Source organism: Pieris napi, chromosome 6 (assembly GCF_905475465.1).
Source record: "Pieris napi chromosome 6, ilPieNapi1.2, whole genome shotgun sequence".
In the NCBI taxonomy this organism is placed as follows: domain Eukaryota; kingdom Metazoa; phylum Arthropoda; class Insecta; order Lepidoptera; family Pieridae; genus Pieris; species Pieris napi.
In genome coordinates this window covers 8,334,238-8,354,063 of record NC_062239.1, presented here as the reverse complement: position 1 = coordinate 8,354,063, position 19,826 = coordinate 8,334,238, and the positions used below count along the sequence as shown (strand labels likewise).

Below are 19,826 nucleotides of genomic sequence, written 5' to 3'. Positions count from 1 at the left end.
AATAAAATTTCTCGTAATTATTAATAGCTTCTCTTTCTCTAATACATCTAAAAGACTGATATACATGTGTAGGAAGGAACCCCATTTTATCATAAAATAGGAATGTGAAAAAGGCAGCAGCATTTGATTAGGTAATGGAGTACAGTTTTACAGAGAAATTTAAACTGTCCGCTAGTTCAAAACCCAGTTCCATATATTTTTTCATGGAATTCGTTATTCGAAGGTTCGTTGAAGACTGAAGAGAAATACTTATACGTACCAGTGTTTTTCTTTAAGTTGGCATTTATCGAAATTTTCATTAGTAAATATTATTTATTGTTGAAAAATTTGTTTCCTCGTAGATTTAGAAAATAATTAAAGTTATTTCAAACTGCTAAAAAAAAAATATAAGTATGGATGAAGGTATAAATAGTTACTTTTTTTATATTCCACATTTAAAATGTGAATACAATTTTATTTTAAAATTCGGATCTGTAAACACATTTATTTTACAGGATTATACTTTTGTAAACATTGCAATGGTTTTGAAAAAGTATATAATTTTTTTAGAAATCATTTTAAAATAATTACTCAAAACGTAAATGATGTAAACTTCTTACATGAAACTATATATTTTACTGTTAATTTAGCTTGTTAAAACCTTATATTCTTTAAAGGTTTTCTCTTATTTCAGTAAAAAAAATGTTAATGAAATAATTTGATTATTAAAATAAGCGTAAAAAGTTTTCAACCAATTATTATTGTTAACCACATTATTTGTACATTAATGAGGTTGCTAACTCTATTCAGAACATTTTTTTTTCAACATTGACATAGCGCACCCTGCTGATGCATTTGAAAACTAATTCACGTTCCAATTAAGCTTCAGCATTATGCGGCACTGAGTCGCATAATGCTCTGTAATTGGAAAACGCTATGTAAAAATTGTGACAGCATCATGGTCTAAGATCCTGCTATACAACGACCTTCACCGAGATGCTTATTTAATGAAACTTATTTTATATATAATTTAATATGTCAATAAATATAATCCATATGGGTTGCCTAGCAAATTTCAGTCCAGAGTATTTTTAATTAATTTAAAAAAAAAATATTTTTTTAAACATTTCACCGGTATGATTATTAGATAAATTCTATACCAATCGAAAGTATGAAGCCCATACAATATGCAAAAGTTAGGTTGTTTTTAATCAATTAATTTTTTAAGTGACACTAAAGTATATATACATCTTTAGTATAAAAGAAGGTTTTAGTGATACATATATAATACTACCCTGATTAAAAATATTGATTGAAAAAAGTTCAAAAAATGTACTACATGCAAATTATTAAAAAAAAAAATTTTTTTTAATATTAATCAAACATACTCTGGACTGAAATTTGCTAGGCAACCCATATGGATTATATTTATTGACATATTAAATCTATATATATAAAAGAAAGTCGTGTTTGTTACAACACTTATAACTCGAGATCGGCTGGACCGATGTTAGTTATGTCTTTTTTGATGGATTTTTCTCCACTCCGAATAGCAGAATAAGTAATAAAATATCGGATAAGTTATCGAATAACAATTAATAAATTAATTAATTTTACGAATGCACACGGCATGTGGTGACATTTGTTGACAAAACTACGCATCATTTTACGTCGAATTCGTGTCACTTCAAGAAATTCCGAACTTGAGGTAAATGAGGAGATGCATAACCAGGCTTTGATCTTGATCGAAAACATGTGTTACCTCATCAAAAAATGTTGTAAAGCAGAAAGTGCTTTAACATGCAGTATCGCAATATTGGCGATAAAGAGAAGAGGCCCAATGTGTAAAACTGCCATTCTTCTTTTGCAATGGCAAGCAATAAAACATTTCTCTATTTGCAAAAAAAGTTATCACCTTAATGAAATCCTAAAATAAGTTTAACTAAAGTAACAACGATATTATTATTAAGGCGGAACGAAGTTAGCCGGGTCAGCTAGTTAAATATAAAATAAGTTTCATTAAATAAGCATCTCGGTGAAGGTCGTTGTATAGCGGGATCTTATACTATCAAATTATAAACAAAAAGCCGTTGCTAAGGCCAAAGACAATTAAAAAAAAACTTTGGATGTATGTATATAAATTATAAAATAAAATAGGTTAGTACTTAGTAGGTTACAACGTTTTTTACTCTAAAGTTTAACATCTACTCATTTATTAAATATATAGAAGATACATAATATAGATGCTCAGTACATAATATAAAGCTTATCAGTGTTATCAAACACACTAGGTTAGGACTTAGCGAGTCTTCTACTTTGTTCTACACACTAATTTAGCGTTAAAACCACAAAGTATCTTTGAAGTTTGTTTATACACAGTTAAGAAAGAAAATTAAAATGTTCGTATCGACTAAAGCTTAAAGCAAAGCAGTCATCTATGTTGAAAAAACTTTTGAAAAACGTTATCAAAACAGGAAAACCTTACAGAGCTATTAATACGGCCAAAGAAATGGATGTAATAAAGAATATGCACGAATTGGGCTATGATTTTAACACCGGTGAGTATATAAGCAGAAAAATCTTAGTTCTTAAATATAATTTTAAATTCCTTCTGTAATAATTTACAGAAGGCGAATTAAGGAAAATCGGCGTTGATGGAAATTTAACAAATGAACCATTTCAGTACAAAATCAGTAGTGATCAAAAAGAATGCCAGGCTCACTACGAGAAACTTGGAGCTGCTGTGACAGAATATGTATATCAATTATTACAAAACAAAGTCAATCTATTAAGGTTACCAGTACCTACAGATGCTGGCGAAAATGGAACTTTTGTTTTTGCTTCAAGGGGTTATGATTCACAGAAAACTCTTATGGTATTAATTCAAGGTAGTGGTGCCGTTCGAGCTGGCCAGTGGGCAAGATCGTAAGTTTTTCTTTAACGTGTCCATGTACTCCAGTATTGGATTGTCAAATTATCTATTATCAGGTATATACACCTGACCACAACTCTTGTTAGACCTTTTCCTACAAAATATTAAGTCACTACAGTTGTACGATAATGTTGATAGATAAATTACTTTAGTAACATTCTGATCCAAGAGTAAACTATAAACCTAATTTTTTTTTAATCTGTCAAAATATCTTATATTTTTTATATTCACTTAACACTTTTTTAAATAGGAATATATTTAATCACAGAAACTATTATGGTTAATAAAAGTCTACTATATGATAAAAGTTATGTGCTTGAGAGCAAGTCATTCTACAAAGTGACCATATTACAGTCTCAATGTAGTATCTTATTAATTAATGAGAAGTGGTGCCTACCTATAAGTACAATTCCATAGCAAGATGTACTATACAAATACATCACCAGCCTATCTTTGTATGCAATTTCTATTTTACAGACTCATCATCAATAATAATTTAGATATGGGAACACAGATCCCATACATCCAAATGGGCATCAAACGTAATTTTGGCATACTTATAATGAATCCCAATGAGAATTATAAAAGAAATAAAGATATTCCACAAAGTAACACAAGTGAAGAACATGCCCAGTATGTCTGGAAAACATATATTTCAGGCACAAAAGCTAAAAATATTGTTGTTGTAGCACATAGTTATGGTGGACTTCTTACAGTAATGCTAGCTCAAAAGTTTAAGAATGACTTTGAAAATCGAGTCAAGGCAGTAGCCATGACAGATTCAGTTCATTCATTTTCAGAAGCAATAATTCCTGACTCATTAAGAAAAGTAAGATAATTTATTTATTTATAGCTTCACCAACAAGGCCACACAAGAAAAAAGAAACATGTTACACAAAACTACAATAATTGTCTAATTATTACTTATTGTAAGTTTACATAAACTAAAAATTTCAAAGTATTATATGAATTTAATAGTTAATTGCTAATAGAATGCCCGTCCTATACTCAAATATCTTATTACATCCCTTTTCTTCCTTTGGACCAAGGATCCAAAAAATATCCAGAATGTTCTGGCTCTGTTGTAGATTGCACATTTTAAAGAATAAAAGCTACATAATTATATATATAAAAATATTATGCTGGTTTGTGTACGCTTCAAAAACTCAAAAAGGTCTGCACCAATCAAGCTCAAATTTTAGCATGATACAAATGTATACAGCATCGGATTGTTTTTATCTTTTTTTTTACCACAAGTATTGCAAAATTAACACTTAAAACTTATATGAAATGTTACTCATTCCCAACCATTCAATCACAATGTGCCACAGCGAAGCCTGGCGGGGTATAGCTATCTTTTATATTTATTAAATATGTTCAGGTTTCAATTAACTGGATATCAAACACATCACCCTTGGATACACCAATGAAGACCCCGGAATTTGAAATCACTAGATTATCAGCAGGTAATCCCACTTACATGTCTTAACTTATGTTTAGAAAATCTTTTAATGTATCCCACTTGGCGTAGTCTTGATCTTTCGTGAATTTTGTAAACGTTGTTGACATTCATAAGCATGCTCTAAGAAGCATCTAAATTGAATAAACTAATTTTGATTTTTGATTTTGATTTTAACTTTCCGCTTTCTTCAGGTCATCCACAACACGAAATGTCATCTTATGCATCTATGGATTCAGTCTTTAAATTTATTGATTCTAAGTTGGCAAGTTAAGTAATATAATTTTAAAAGTAATCAAAATGCACAAAGGTAAAAAACATACTTTTTAATATATTTTTAAAATAAAAATCATTAAAAACTTATGAATTTCATTTCTTATTTCTTCTTATCCTTAGAGTAATGTTTCATCCAATACTTTAAGTCTTGCTTATCCGCTCTTACTCCTAATACAGCAGATTTTGAATTAACATCCTTCATAGCAAATGGGGAAAACCCTGCAAGATAATCAGGATCTAATGCATTTGTTTTATTTCTAGCTAGTTTTGTAGCAAATCTCTTATGTATGTGCTGGTCCTCAGTTAATATAGGATATTGAAAGTGCTGACCACCTTTTGGAGTTGGCAAACTGAACCGTTTGCCTCTACCTGATAAGGGCTTTCGTCCGTTAATGTGTATGTGTTGATTTCCTTTTTCATCAACACTAACAGCTACTTTCTTTAATGTAGCATGTCCACATTTTGGACAAAATAATTTGGTCATGACACTAGTAGTTTTAAAGCAAGTTGTACAGCGGAATATATAAGTACGTAGATGTCTAATGATTCTACCGTCTACTGCTGTGACATTTAATCCAATTTGTTTAAGCACATTTTGCATAGCAAAGTCTGATGTTATGCAGGCTACATCAACATTCTTTTCTTCAAATTCACCAAGGTCCATCTCTTTTTTCTTTTCTTTTAAATTACTAGGTGTAATCCATTCACTGCCATCATCATCATCTTCACTTGTAAACTCTGCTTCATCTGACTCACTTTCTTCAACCTAGAACATATAAAGACTACTATAGAATATATGTTATTAACAAACTATACATTCTAAACCTTAAGTAATTTAAAGTATTACCTTCACTATAATGTTTTCTGCCTCTTTTTCATCAGTCAACTCCATGTTTTTTATTTGTTCAACTATTTCATGAGCAAATTTACTGTCTTCATCATCCTCGTTGCATTTTATTTTAGGAGATTCATCATTGTGCTCTTCTACTACTTTAGTTGTATCCTGTAAAGCTTCATTATTATTTTTGATAATGTCATCCTCCTTGTTAGTGTCCTGTGTATGCCCAGATAAACCCGTAATTTTTACAGTTTTTTGCATTGTTGGTTCAGTTTTTAAATGCTCAATACCACTGATTTCTTTCTCCATCTGATAAGTAAGGGCCATTATCTTTATATCAGTTGCTGAAAGGCTTGTATAATCACCAGTTTTTTTAGAGAACTCTGTGATGAATTTGATGCTTTCGATAAACACATTTTTAACTTTTAAATCGTACGGTAAAACTACAAGTTTTCTCCGTTGTCGATCGTTTGTGATTTCATCAACAACTTCTTGGACTGTATAGATATTTTCCGCTATTTCCTGAAGATCTTCAGCTTTGATGAAAGCTGTTGTATCAACTACAAGATGCTTTATTAATTTCGGCATATTTATTATTTACCATGTGAGTTAATAAATAATATGTTTTAAAGGAATACAATTACTCGAACTACATGAACATGTGTTCACAAAATCCAGAGAAAATATGACATCTACTTGGCAGTTGGCAGTTGAAAGTTTGTACATTAGCCATAATAGGGTTTTAATTTGACACATGACTGATGGGCAGACTATGAAACAAAGACACTGAATAGTTTTGATGTTGATTAATGCTTATTTGTAAAAATATAGCTCTGGAAACTAAAAGTTATATCGAGATAAACCTTTAATATATCTATGATCTAATCCTTTCTTAATACATAAATCGGTTCAGAGTAATAAGATTTTGATCTTTCAATAATAACATAGCTTCACTACATTGATACACATACAACAGTGTGTGTGTGTGGAAAATGGAAATTCCTGCAATATTTTTTATTAGTATAGAAACTGAAGATGTTACTTACTAGTGTAGATAGTTGGAAGCCAACACCAGACAGTAACAATATATTTAACACAAGTAAAAATAAACAGGATTCGTAACAATTTTTAAATACCAAAGTGTATTAGGTCTTACTAATCCACCCACTAATGGAAATCCTCAAATCCTGTCGGTATACATGAGGCATACTAATAGTGTGGACTCTTCCTGTGAATAGAGATTATGTTATTGCAATCTGTTTTAATCAAGTTTGCACTTTCCAGTGACTAGCGTATCTTAATGTAAGATTCAGAAGCGAAACTTAGTGCTAAGTTTGACTCCCGTATGACATAATTGTAATGATTTTACCATGGTATCCACCCTTAATACTTTAACGGCATTTTTGTTATTCTCTTATTTCTGTGACAGTCAATAACAGTAAACGCTGTCCGCTTTTTTCGAGCACGAGTGACTTAAGGAAAAATACTGAAACTAGAAGTAGTTTTGTTTGTCGAACTGACTTTCAAGATGGGAACGATGAAATCGAGGGTAGATCTTAATAATTTTATTGGAAGACTGACAAGACTGGCGTAAGAAGATCGTGAGTCGTATCTTGGGAATGATATTGATCCGTAATGGATAGTTATATTTGTATGTAGTAAAAGAAAAACCAGATATAAAGTTGGTTTAATTCAACCAAGCTAAAACTAAAGATGTTTATTTTTAATTGTGACTAATTGCTTGATACAGAACATTGTCTATGATTAAAACGATTTTTATAAATTTTGCTAGAGTAGTATAGTCTTTGTTACGATACTATTTTGTATAGTCCTTTTCATGAAAGAAGTCCCCCAGACGCGGCGCTGCAATCGCATAACGTAATGTTGCCATTTATGAGTAAAAAATTTGCCAATTTTATTTACATTTAGCAGATGTAATTTATCAAAATATAATATTATTTTCTGCATACTTCGATGAAACAATATTTCTGTTATGTAAAAAGTATATTTTTATTTACTTATATTAGCGGTGTACCAACTACTTACAGGGAAAAGATGAGAAAATAGGGTAAAGAAAAGCAATACAATTTTTTATTCAGTTTTGTTGCATAATTGTTGGGTTACAATTTTTTTCGAAGTACACGCCGCTATTATACTTTCGTTTGTAATTCTTGTTACAGTTTTCTCTGACACACCTGCAATTAAATTATGAACAATTAAAAATAATAGTAACTTTAAGTTTATGATGCTTATGTAATATGTAATATATGTTTTAATTTCAGTTGCCTAGTTTCATCACGGTATGTATTTATTCAATTTTGTCGCAAAAACGAATTAATATCATAAAAGTCCCATAAATACAGCAAAAAATTATTAAATGGCAACTCTAAAAAGTACCTGTTATGGCGGCAACTCTCTTCCGAACATTGTTTAGTGGTATTAAAACACCTTGATTCTTATGTTCCGCTTCACAGAACTCTTTCACCTTTAATATCATTTCTCGAGCCGAACTTTTTACAACTTTTGGCATTGTAATCAATCTTTAAAATGCACTAAGCCAGTTAAAAATTCACAAAATCTACCACAACAAACGAACTTGATAACATCGACGAATGACAACATTGCCGACCTGTCAAATTTAGTTCCAAAAATCACCGCGGGACTTCTTTCATGAAAAGCACTATATAATATGTTTTTTTTCCTTTATGGCTCTGACACTGTTTGTGCATTAAGTATGCGCTACACGGTATGAAACGGCGGTTTGAAACTTTGGTTTCAAACCGTGTGGATAGTTGTTTTATGCCAAATTTCGTTTAACCTTGGTATGCCCTTGGCAGCACGCTTTGCGTTGCAAACCGCGACCAAAACCGTTGGTTTGAAATCGTCTAGCCGCTTGTTTAAAACCACGCGTTCGGCAGTACACGGTTTAAAACCAACAGTGTCCAAAATAACGTTGCGCTGATAAGACGTCTTCGTAGGGATGTGACATTCTGCGTAAAAAATCATAATCGTTTTTTTTTTATTAATCGATTTTTTCCTAATTTTTGAATCAATTTCAAAATAAACACCCTAAATTTTTATACGATATACGATAAATTATCGTACAGTCAGGAAAATGGCTAAAAATATTTTAAAAAATCATATGAAACGTGAAAATAAAATGTTGCAAACGATTTATAGTTTAAATCTTGTAAACTTGTGTTTTTCAAATTGAAAAAAATAATAATAATTCAATCTCTTCCGTCAAAGAGGAACAAAAATACGCAATATTTTCTCGTTGAACAATAATATGGTGTTCGCTCTAAGTGATATACCTATTGTCCGTAAACATCGCATATTATTTTTATCACTTAAAATTCGTTAGGTATTAAAATGTTATCGAAGACTTCCAAATCTGCGTCACCATACAAATCGTGAATTTTTTGGCTGTGCATTCTGATGCGTTTTTGTGTTTGTACATTAACGCTATGTTCATCTGCTGTAGTTGCCTTGTGACAGCATAAGTTCCTAATAGAAAAATAAGCCAATAGATGGCACTGACACTAAAAACTGTAATTGTTATTGGGCTATCTGTGTAATCATCAAATTTTTTATCACACTGGAAATTATCGTACAATCTGCGTACGATAGTCATGTACCATCGTACATCGTACGTATAGTCCTTTTCATGAAAGAAGTCCCCCAGACGCGGCGCTGCAATCGCATGACGTAATGTTGCCATTTATGAGTAAAAAATTTACCTATTTTATTTACATTTAGCAGATGTAGTTTATCAAATAATATTATTTTCTGCATACTTCGATGAAACAATATGTCTGTTATGTAAAAAGTATATTTTTATTTACTTATATTCGCGGTGTTTTACCTACTTACAGGGAAAAGATAAGAAAATAGGGTAGAGAAAAGCAATACAATTTTAAAAGAGTTTTAGTGCATAATTGTTGGGTTACACATTTTTTCGAAGTACACGCCGCTGTTATACCTTCGTTTGTAATTCTTGTTACAGTTTTCTCTGACACACCTGCAATTAAATTATGAACAATTAAAAATAATAGTAACTTTAAGTTTATAATGCTTATTTAATATGTAATATATGTTTTAATTTCAGTTACCTAGTTTCATCACGTTATATATTTATTCAATTTTGTCGCAAAAACGAATTTATATCATAAAATTCCCATCAATACAGCAAAAAAATATTAAATGGCAACTCTAAAATGTACCTGTTATGGCGGCAACTGTCTTCCGAACATTGTTTAGTGGTATTAAAACACCTTGATTCTTATGTTCCGCTTCACAGAACTCTTTCACCTTTAATATAATTTCTCGAGCCGAACTTTTTACAACTTTTGGCATTGTAATCAATCTTTAAAATGCACTAAGCTAGTTAAAAATTCACAAAAATCTACCACAACAAACGAACTTGATAACATCGACGAATGACAACATTACCGAGCTGTCAAATTTAGTTCCAAAAATCTCCGCGGGACTTCTTTCATGAAAAGCACTATAGTTATGAAATTATCGCAAATGTACGATAATTATCGTACGGTTGTGAACCCTGCCGTGTAGCCGAAAAGCGCAACTCGCTTTTATTTCGTTTCAAACCGCCGTTTCATACCGTGTAGCGCATACTTTAGTCAGCAAGGGGATTTTTTATACGTTATTTTTAATTTTTGTACACTTATAGTCTACTGTCACTGTCAAGTGTCAAGTATCAGTTGCCTATTCAACTTATATGTAATTCTTTTTATACTGTAATTTTAGTTTTTATTGGTTTCTATTTTAAAACAAACAATTTTCTGTAATTAACATTTAGCAAAGATTTTCCAAATCGGCTTTGAAACCTTTGTAGATCACTAATTTCATGCTCAGATGTAATGTGATTATTTGAAAAGCAATAATAAATAATTATCTTAGAAATGAGTTCTAAAAGGGGTAAACGTAACATAGGGAATAAGCATTTTCCTATAGCTGAATCTGTCAGCATAGCATTAAAAATACAGTTGGATAAGTTTCTTAGTGATGAGAATGAGACCGAACTTAAATTTCCGTCTTTTCTGTCTGCCCAAGAAAGAGGCTTCATTCATGAGACCGTCGCAAAATTAGGTCTCAAATCGAAGTCACGCGGGAAAGGTAAATTTTTTGTTTTGTTTTAGAAGACTCATGACTTATTTATTTTACTTAAAACTTATTTTTAAAAATTTATTTAAATTTCGTAAATGTTTCAGGTGTTAACCGCTACATAACAATATATAAAAGAATTGGTTCAACAATAATACAAAATGATGCCAAGTTGATTTTAGACTCTAATATGAGATGTAGTATCACTGAGTTGTTTAATGCATTCCCAATCACAAGTAAGGAAAAGGAAGATCTTAGTTGTTGTCCAGAGAAAGAGCGGAGTCCACAATTAGCTCATAAAAGTATGGGACAATTGAATAATGGTGTTGCTCAGGTAAATATTTATTTTATTTTAAAATTTATTTGTGTTGAAAAAGCAATAGTTATAGCAATAATAATATGATGTTTAATGTATATATGGTCATGTATATTTGTCATGTACTTTCTAATCCTTTAAATCATAAAATTTATTCTTCTGATTATATATGGTTTTAGATCCTGAACTAAATTTGTATTTTTATATTATTTTCATGTTGTGATAAGATTTCTGTGTTTGTAGGTTCCAAGCACATCATATAATCCTGACTTGATTAAATTCAGAGAAAAATTACCAGTTTATGAACAAAGACATGAGCTAATAAATGCAATTAACTCTAATCAGGTAAAGATGTTTCCTATTAATATATTTAAATATTCTTCTGTAATAGGAATGTGAATGTAATGAGAGGATATAGGAATAAAAGTGAGACCAAATATTAAAATGTTCTTCTATTTGAATATTTTTCTTAAATATTTTGTATATTGATATACAGTACAATAGAAGCATAGTTCCATAAAAGTGTAGTAATAGTTGTAGAGACAAAATTCAAAGCATCCTTTGAAAATAAGTAAATCAAAAGTATGACAAAATATTATTATTACAGCACATTTTGAAATTTATTTAGACAAAAATCAGATTTTTGGTAAAGTACATCTTCCAAATGTGCTTTAAAATTATCTATGTATTAATGTTATTAGAAAACAATAAGTTATGTTTGTAATGCATTTTACAAACATAACTTATGTTTTCTGCTTAATTAGGTGATAATAGTTGCGGGAGCAACAGGATGTGGCAAAACAACCCAACTACCACAGCTAGTGTTAGAGCACTGTCAAGAGATGAAACAGCCTGTCAGGATTTACTGCACGCAGCCCAGACGTATATCAGCTGTTTCTGTTGCTGAGCGGGTATGACTTGAAAACGACGTTTATAGTTCTAACGACTTGCATACTTAAATAAACAAATCAGTGGCGCTACAATCTCTTTAGGTCTTGGCCTCAGATTTCTGAATCTGTTTCATGATCATTTTTATATCTAAATAGGCAAGTAGGTGATCAGCCTCCAGTGCCTGACACACGCCGTCGACTTTTTGGGTCTAAGACATGTCAGTTTCCTCACGATGTTTTCCTTCACCGTTCGAGCAAATGTTAAATGCGCACATAGAAAGAAAGTCCATTGGTGCACAGCCAGGGATCGAACTTACGACCTCGGGCATGCGAGTCGCACGCTGAAGCCACTAGGCCAACACTGCTCATACTACGCGCGACTTGCATACTTAGACGCTTCAAATTATTTCAGGTAGCATACGAGCGTATGGAAAAGATAGGACAATCTATTGGTTACCAAATTCGGCTCGAGTCTCGTGTTAGCCCGCGTACAGTGTTGCATTATTGCACTAATGGCGTCTTGCTTAGGACTTTGATGGCGGGTGATGAAGCCCTTACTGGTATGTGGAAGTAAAACTATAAATATGCACAAGTGAAACTATTCACTATACTAGGTTTTGCTTTAATAAAAAATAAGCCCCTTATTTATAAAAAGGTAAACTAAACTAAATCTACCAAATATCGTCGCTGTAGAATGATAACCTCGTATATCCAGACAACCAAACATTACAGGAAACGATTTTAAAGGCCGGCAACGCACCCACTAAAAATGGGTGTCTAATATCTATGGGCTGCGATGACTGCGCTTTTTGGACGTCCCGCAGGCTCGTTTGACCCCTATTATATATAAAAAAAAAACTAAAAATGTTTCATTTCGTCAATGTTCGTTAAAATATTATGTGTTTTTGTCCATAGTTTTGGATGGGAAAAAAGACTTATTTATTAATAACATAAATAAATCCTTCATGATTATACCAATTAAATGACATAAGAGTCTAAGAATAAAAAATAAATGGTTTTTTGACTTACGACGTTATCATTCTACAGTGGAGATATGCAATTTGACAGTATATAATACAATCTTTTTTTAAATGTATCTAACGACTACAAACGAATGTTGTTGGCATTTCGAAAAAGAAATTGATTTGATGATGTAAGATTTTAATGTACGCTTGCTGTGTTCGTATATATACTTTATATATTACTAGCAGACCGGCCAAGCGTTGCTGTGGCTAAGGTTTTAGTTATATTACATACCACCATGCTTTTTTGGTGGTAATGCCAATAAATTGTAGCTTATGTGAAACGTTGGTACTTTCAACACAGCGCCATCTGTTAGAATTGTGACTATCAAATAATAAACAAATATTTTGCAATAAAATAATATTGCGGGTATAAATTGAGATGAAAGCTATCCTATCTTTTAAGTTAGATCAAACTGCACACGGTGTGCAAATTTGATTGAAATCGGTTCGGTAGTTTAGGAGTTCATAGCGGACAAACAATGTGACACGTAATTTATATATATTAAGATATTACTACTTGCATATTCACCGATCTCATACATATTGGTTACTTTTGTGTAGGGGTGACACACGTATTCGTAGACGAGGTTCACGAGCGAGATAAATTTAGTGACTTTCTGCTGATCGCATTACGAGACGCCTTGCGCACTAAAGATTTAAAAGTCATTCTCATGTCTGCAACTATGGACACGCAGATATTCTCCAGGTAAGATTTTTGCAGCTGTCTACTGTATGTATCATTATTTCGGAAATTAAATTAACCTCCTTTAAGATAAATGTTTTCCAATGACGAGGTGCTTTTCAGGTGTTTTATTAAAAAAAAATGGCGCTACAACCTCTTTAGGTCTTGGCCTCAGATTTCAGAATCTGTTTCATGATCATTTTTAAATCTAATAGGCAAGTAGGTGATCAGCCTCCAGTGCCTGACACACGTCGTCGACTTTTTGGGTCTAAGACATGTCGGTTTCCTAACGATGTTTTCCTTTACCGTTCGAGCAAATGTTAAATGCGTACATAGAAAGAAAGTCCATTGGTGCATAGCCGGGGATCTGAGAGTCGCACTCAGTTGTTTTATACAAATTAAATTTTTGTTTAGTATAGGTATGTACTCAGGACTTATTATTTTAGCATACAATTGTGTATCAACGGCCACAAAACCGTTCATTGTGGTACAACGTTAGTACTTAGCAAGCTAGGATAGTCAAATTAAAGTTAAGAAACCTCTTCTCAAGAACAGAAGTTATTTAAATAATAATTAAATTCAGGTATTTTAATGGATGTCCAGTGATAAGTATACCTGGGCGTTTGCACGAAGTTCAAAGGCATTATTTAGAAGATGTCTTAAAGTTGACCAAGTACACCAACAAGAAGATGTCACAATTGGAACGTGAGCTTAGAGGGAAGCTTAAAACTGGACAAAGCTACTGGTCGCATCTTGAGGGTAGATACAATTTTTTTCTTGTTTAATTTTTAATAGCCTTGAAATATTATGAATTAATTATGACATAAATACCTAACATTCAATTCCTAGTTTTCTGATTTTTTTTCCTTAAATAATTTTAGGACAAAAGCAAAGTGATGTAGTAGAAGAGAGTGGGACTAAAGAGGAAAAAGATAACCTTGATCCAGCAATGCAAGCTGATATGGATGAATTTTTAGACGAGTGCTTCAATGAGGGTAGTTTGGTAAGTCATGTGATGTAACTTTAATCTGGTGCGAGTGCGCGTATTAATAAAAAGAAAGTTTAAACACGCACATACACTGGGTATAGATAGTAATCTAAGGCGTAAAGTATTGAGCATAAATTAGAACTTGAACCTAAAGTAGGCGAACATATATATATATATATATAATATGTACTTTTATTTATCATTCAAAATTATATTGTATCTGAAACATTATATACAATTATTATGTAATAATATGCCGCTTCCAAGGGAGCGTTCATACGCGTCACGCAATTTTTGGAGATTCTTGACCCCCCCATGTAACTCGCTGTAACGTTTTTTGTACCCAATAGTAAAACGTTTCGTGACCACCCAGTGACTTTTTATACCTAAAAGTTACCAAAGTACCGGAAAGTCGAAAATAATCTTAACAATAACGCGTAATTCAATCCCCGCCCCGCATCGTATCATTTTACAAGAGGGAAACCCCCCCCCCCAAAATTCGTTACATAATACTTGAACGCTCCCCAATGTATAAAATGCATGAAATAAATAATATGCAACTCTTATTTTATAGGACTCGTTCAGCCAAGTGCTGTACATGATTCTATCAGAAGGTGTGAGCGTAGACGCGCGTCACTCCGCCTGTGGAAGGACGGCCCTTCACGCTGCTGCTGCAAGGGGTCTGACGCAAACTGCGCATCAGATATTGAGGCTCGGTATGTCAGGTTTCCACTTGCTGCATCTCGATTATCGAGAAAAATCACGGACATATTAGATGTTATATATTTTAATCTCACAATTACTTTGTTTAACCTAATCAATTGTTGTTAAAAAATATATATAGTGGTAGAGGGAGCGTTCAAGTATTACGTAACGCAATTTTTGACACCCCCCCCCCCCCTGTAACTCGCCGTAACGTTTTTCAATACCCAAGTATAGTAAAACGTTTCGTGACCACCTAGTGACTCTTTAGTTACTATTATGTGGTGTAAGTAGAAAATAATATTAACAATAACGCGTAATTCAATCCCCGCCCCGCATCATAACGTTTTACAAAAGAACAAAAAATTCGTTACGTAATACTTGAACGCTCCCAGAGCTATATATATATATTTTTTAATCGTCAATATTTCTGTTCAGGTGCTGACCCAACATTTAAAGATAAAAATGGTAAAACTGCTTATGACTACGCTGTAGAAGGCGGTCACTCAGAATGTGCCAAAGGCCTCGTCAGCTTCAACCAAATCGAGGAACCGAAATCCAACGAACAAGAAGAGTCGGCGGCGGACAACTTCCTTTTAGATGTCTACCATCACTCCTTCTCTGAGGAGCTCATAGACCACGATCTTATGTTGGCGTTAATCAAACATATCCACCTTAACATGGCGAAAGGGAGTATACTGATCTTCCTACCGGGCTACGACGACATCGTTACTCTGCGAGACATGATCCAGACCTGCACAGAAATGAGTGCTTTAAAATATCAAATATTCACTTTGCACAGTAACATGCAGACATTGGACCAGAAAAAAGTCTTCAACCCGCTCCCGAATGCGCGGAAAATTATTATTTCAACAAATATAGCAGAAACTTCAATAACGATAGACGACGTCGTGTACGTCGTGGACTCGTGTAAAGTCAAAGAAAAGTATTATGAGTCCAATGGAGGGGTCTGTTCCCTGCAATGCGTGTGGACCTCGAGGGCGTGCTGCCAGCAGAGGGCCGGTAGAGCCGGACGGACCAAGCCGGGCCATTGCTTCCACATGTGCTCCAAACGACGCTTCCAAACTCTACCCCTCAACTCGGTCCCAGAAATTCTTAGGGTTCCTCTGCAGGAGCTGTGCCTCCACACAAAACTGTTGGCGCCCGGAAATACTCCTATCGCGGATTTCCTATCGAAGGCTTTGGAGCCGCCTTCATTTTTAGCCGTGAGGAACGCCGTGACCCTACTCAAGACTGTCGGTGCTCTCACTCCTATGGAAGATTTGACAGAGATCGGCCAGCATTTATTAGATTTGACGGTCGAACCAAAGTTAGGCAAAATGTTGCTCTACGCGTGCGTCATGAAATGTTTAGACCCGATATTGACCATCGTTTGCAGCTTGTCGAATAAAGAGCCGTTCCAGATATCGATGAACCCAGAAAATAGGAAGAAGGGAAGCTTAGCGAGAAAAGAATTCGCCGCGGACAGCTATTCAGATCATATGGCGTTATTGAGGGCATTCCAAGCGTGGCAGTCTGCGAGGGCTAACGGCACAGAAAAGGCGTTTTGTGCCAAAAATCTCATATGCGGGGCTACTATGGAGATGATTGTCGGCTATCGGTCGCAGCTACTGGCACAGTTGAGGGCTCTAGGTCTTGTTAAAGCTCGAGGTTCGGGTGACATTAAGGACGTCAACGTGAACTCTGAAAAGTGGCACGTAGTGAAAGCGGTGCTGGTTAGCGGACTGTACCCGTCCATCGCTAGAGTAGATAGGGATTCCTGTACGCTGAGAACTTCAAAAGAAGTCAAAGTCGCATTTCATCCCAGTTCTACTTTACACAGGGGTGGCGGAGTGAGTGGATCTCAAAAATCAGTACAAAGTTTACCGACGGACTGGGTGGTGTTCGAAGAAATTTCTCGTGTGGGCAGATTTTGTTTTATCCGATGCAACACATTAGTGACTCCCCTTACGGTCGCTTTGTTTAGTGGGCCTCTTAGACTGCCCTCGGGCGCGTTAACGCAAAGAGCCAATCCGCCAGGTTTGTCGAGCGATTCAGATAGCGAGGCAGACGAGAACAACTCGTCCCCAGATACAGCTGTCCTGACTTTAGATGATTGGATGGCGTTCACAGCCGACGCATCAGACGCCATAAGCGTTTATTACTTGCGTCAGAAACTATGTGCGCTAGTCATTCGCCGAATGTCCAACCCAGGGAAACCGATGACGCCACTCGATGAGCAAATCTTAAACGCGGTCGTCCACATCTTGGGAGCTGAAGAGAAAAACGTGGGCTTACACCAACCCGCCGGCATAGGCCAGCGACCGAAACCTCTGACTGTCGAATCGCCGATGTGGCGGCGGGAGGACGAACAGTTTAACCGGCACGAGCAAAAATACTACCCGCAGTACCAGAACGACTTTGCGAATAGTTTCTATCAGGGATACGGTTATAGGAATGGTCAAAGACCCGGCTGGAGGAATGATGGAATGCCACAGGGATTCTCAGCTCAGTCGTTTAGTGGGCCGAAGAGTCCCATGTCTCCAAACGGAAAGACCCTGCTAGCTAATATAGAGAAATATTCAGAAAACGGTGAAAGCAATTCGAGGTACTTTATAGTAAAGGCGGACGATTTGCACAGTGTGGAAATGGCACAAGCGAGTGGCAGCTACCCCTTTACGCAAAACACTATCAAGAAACTGCAGAAGGCAAAACAGGTTAGTTTCAGTAAAACTATTTACTTTTATATCACAAGACAGTACATACACATAGAAAAAACAACACAATATTTAACAGTAATTGATTTAATTTACAAAAAGACTAACTAATTCTTACAGTATAGGAAGCAGAACAGCAGACCTTTGTCAGTTCACTCAACGGGCAATTAAAAACGCCTGTTAATCAATGCAGTTTATTAATTATTGTCATACATTGTGTCAACTGAAACGATTTAAAAAGTTTGCCGACTAAACGGATGAAACGGTTTCGTGGGCATACCTAGTCTTATGCTATTCTACTAATATTATTTGTATAACGCGGTCATGTATAATGAAGGAGGCACACTGCTAAAAGTAGCAATGTGCTCGTGAATATGTAATTAATCAGTAGTAGCAGTAGTTATAATCAAATCGACAAACTATTTAATTTGATTATATACTGTTACGATTGTACTCCGAGAATAAAATTATTATTTTCTATAATAGGAGGGTAGTCGCGTGGTAATGATATTCTCGTGTGCGGGTGCTTCAAAGATAACAGGTGCAGCGGCCCTTGGAGAGGCAGCCACGCCTTTAGACTGGATCAGCAATAACCACATACCCTTTCATATGCTCAGGTAATAAAAAAAACGATATTTTTTATTGAATTTGATTTATACTATTTAACAACAAAAGAGTCTTTCTGCTTGATCCATCTTTTATTGATTATAAATATAGGATTTTTTTGATTGGACCCCAAAATTAAGACAAACACTTGATTTAAAAAAAACAAATTATGTACATACGAAAATATCATAACGGAGCCATCGCTACAAGATGCGTACACGACACTATAAAAATAAAAAAAACTGCATACAAACTCTATTAAATATTACAATTAAACTACTTCTACTAAGAATTGAATTATAAGTACTGTGTCCTAATTCTACTCTTAGCCGAAGCCAGATAACAGTTTATCTATAATCTATAACAAAAGGATAAATTTCTATTATCGTATTTAAATTATTTTTTAGATTTACGCTTACGGAAATAAATACATTTTGTTTTATAATCTATATATTATAATATAAAAGTATTAAATGTACATTCTGTAATAGTTTCCAGTTCTAATTTATTAAACAATGTATATAAAAAAAATCAATTTCTTTTAGAATTTATGTAATGTTAACCTTTATGGTTTTAAGATTGTTTACCCCCGTATGTCAAACTAAAAAGTTGGTTATGCCACCACCCGGAACTTCTCGACTTTAAATCTTATACCTAAGATTTTTTAGACGATATATCGTATAAAAATTAAAATATTGCAGGCACATAACAAATGGTTTAGCTGGCGGTGCCCGTGTGACTGGCGCTCGCGATGGCACGGAACTGTGCTCGTCAAGCGGACGCGGTCTACTTGCCGCTTTGCAAAGCCGTAGGAGACACAATCCGCCGAGGCCCATACAGAAACAACCTAACGACCAATGAATTAAGCCCTAAACGTCCCGTCTAGTAGTAAATTAGTAAATGTCTAAAAACGCCATCTTTCATCAGGCGTATCACTAAGGCCAAACAAATTTGTATGTCAATGGTCACGTGGTATAGCGTGACTATTTCTCGATCCTCAGTAATGTAAAACACAAATGTTGATAGTGCAATACCGCTACCAATCGGTGTCTAATGAAACATTACTCTAATGGTTAGTACAATTAATTTAGTTTCGTTTGACAACGGAATATAAGTTTTATTAAAGGTACAATTGTATTGCCGCTGAATATCGTACCTAAAGTTTATTTTTGTTTTTTTATATATGTACTAGTGGGCCCCACAGACGTTGTCCTACATGATAATTCAAGCTATTAGGATATTAAAGTATGAAAGTACCGACTGCAGCGCCACCTGCCGGGCTGATTTGTGAA

At 34.3% G+C, this 19,826-nt stretch overlaps 3 protein-coding genes across 6 annotated transcripts; 2 read left to right on the top strand and 1 right to left on the bottom strand.

Moving 5' to 3' along the window:
* The first annotated feature begins 2,152 nt into the window (after nt 1–2,152).
* On the top strand, nt 2,153–4,701 carry LOC125050249 (FAM172 family protein homolog CG10038). Of its 3 annotated transcripts, none has more exons than XM_047649976.1 (5): nt 2,153–2,537; nt 2,607–2,904; nt 3,389–3,740; nt 4,293–4,377; nt 4,565–4,701. In XM_047649976.1, exons 1-5 carry the CDS (start codon nt 2,417–2,419, stop codon nt 4,642–4,644), a joined length of 936 nt encoding a protein of 311 aa, XP_047505932.1. In that variant the 5' UTR covers nt 2,153–2,416; the 3' UTR covers nt 4,645–4,701. The 3 variants fall into 3 exon arrangements, with proteins under 3 accessions (XP_047505932.1, XP_047505933.1, XP_047505934.1); XM_047649977.1 differs by having other exon boundaries at nt 4,293–4,417; nt 4,542–4,646; XM_047649978.1 differs by having other exon boundaries at nt 2,404–2,537; nt 2,663–2,904.
* Nucleotides 4,680–6,182, bottom strand: LOC125050248 (RNA-binding protein NOB1). Of its 2 annotated transcripts, XM_047649975.1 has the most exons (3): nt 5,494–6,182; nt 5,199–5,412; nt 4,680–4,865 (listed from the first exon to the last, which is right to left on the bottom strand). In XM_047649975.1, the coding sequence occupies exons 1-3, from the start codon at nt 6,070–6,072 to the stop codon at nt 4,747–4,749; spliced, it is 912 nt and encodes a 303-aa protein (XP_047505931.1). In that variant the 5' UTR covers nt 6,073–6,182; the 3' UTR covers nt 4,680–4,746. The 2 variants fall into 2 exon arrangements, with proteins under 2 accessions (XP_047505931.1, XP_047505930.1); XM_047649974.1 differs by having other exon boundaries at nt 4,680–5,412.
* Nucleotides 6,183–10,199: 4,017 nt separating this feature from the next.
* LOC125050332 (3'-5' RNA helicase YTHDC2-like) lies at nt 10,200–19,788 on the top strand. Its single transcript, XM_047650088.1, has 12 exons — nt 10,200–10,620; nt 10,716–10,942; nt 11,168–11,269; nt 11,689–11,835; nt 12,227–12,374; nt 13,401–13,545; nt 14,105–14,280; nt 14,403–14,524; nt 15,084–15,225; nt 15,650–17,928; nt 18,415–18,545; nt 19,236–19,788. The coding sequence occupies exons 1-12, from the start codon at nt 10,407–10,409 to the stop codon at nt 19,393–19,395; spliced, it is 3,993 nt and encodes a 1,330-aa protein (XP_047506044.1). The 5' UTR covers nt 10,200–10,406; the 3' UTR covers nt 19,396–19,788.
* The last annotated feature ends 38 nt before the right edge of the window (nt 19,789–19,826 follow it).

Bases quoted from the DNA above. Each gene is read 5' to 3' on its own strand.
- LOC125050249 (XM_047649976.1), top strand. From the start codon at position 2,417: ATGTTGAAAAAACTTTTGAAAAACGTTATCAAAACAGGAAAACCTTAC. The intron at 2,538-2,606 runs GTGAGTATATAA...AATAATTTACAG, and splicing joins GGGCTATGATTTTAACACCG to AAGGCGAATTAAGGAAAATC. The intron at 3,741-4,292 runs GTAAGATAATTT...AAATATGTTCAG, and splicing joins TTCCTGACTCATTAAGAAAA to GTTTCAATTAACTGGATATC.
- LOC125050248 (XM_047649974.1), bottom strand. From the start codon at position 6,072: ATGCCGAAATTAATAAAGCATCTTGTAGTTGATACAACAGCTTTCATC. The intron at 5,413-5,493 runs GTAATACTTTAA...TATATGTTCTAG, and splicing joins CAGAAAACATTATAGTGAAG to GTTGAAGAAAGTGAGTCAGA.
- LOC125050332 (XM_047650088.1), top strand. From the start codon at position 10,407: ATGAGTTCTAAAAGGGGTAAACGTAACATAGGGAATAAGCATTTTCCT. The intron at 13,546-14,104 runs GTAAGATTTTTG...AATTAAATTCAG, and splicing joins GACACGCAGATATTCTCCAG to GTATTTTAATGGATGTCCAG. The intron at 15,226-15,649 runs GTATGTCAGGTT...ATTTCTGTTCAG, and splicing joins GCATCAGATATTGAGGCTCG to GTGCTGACCCAACATTTAAA.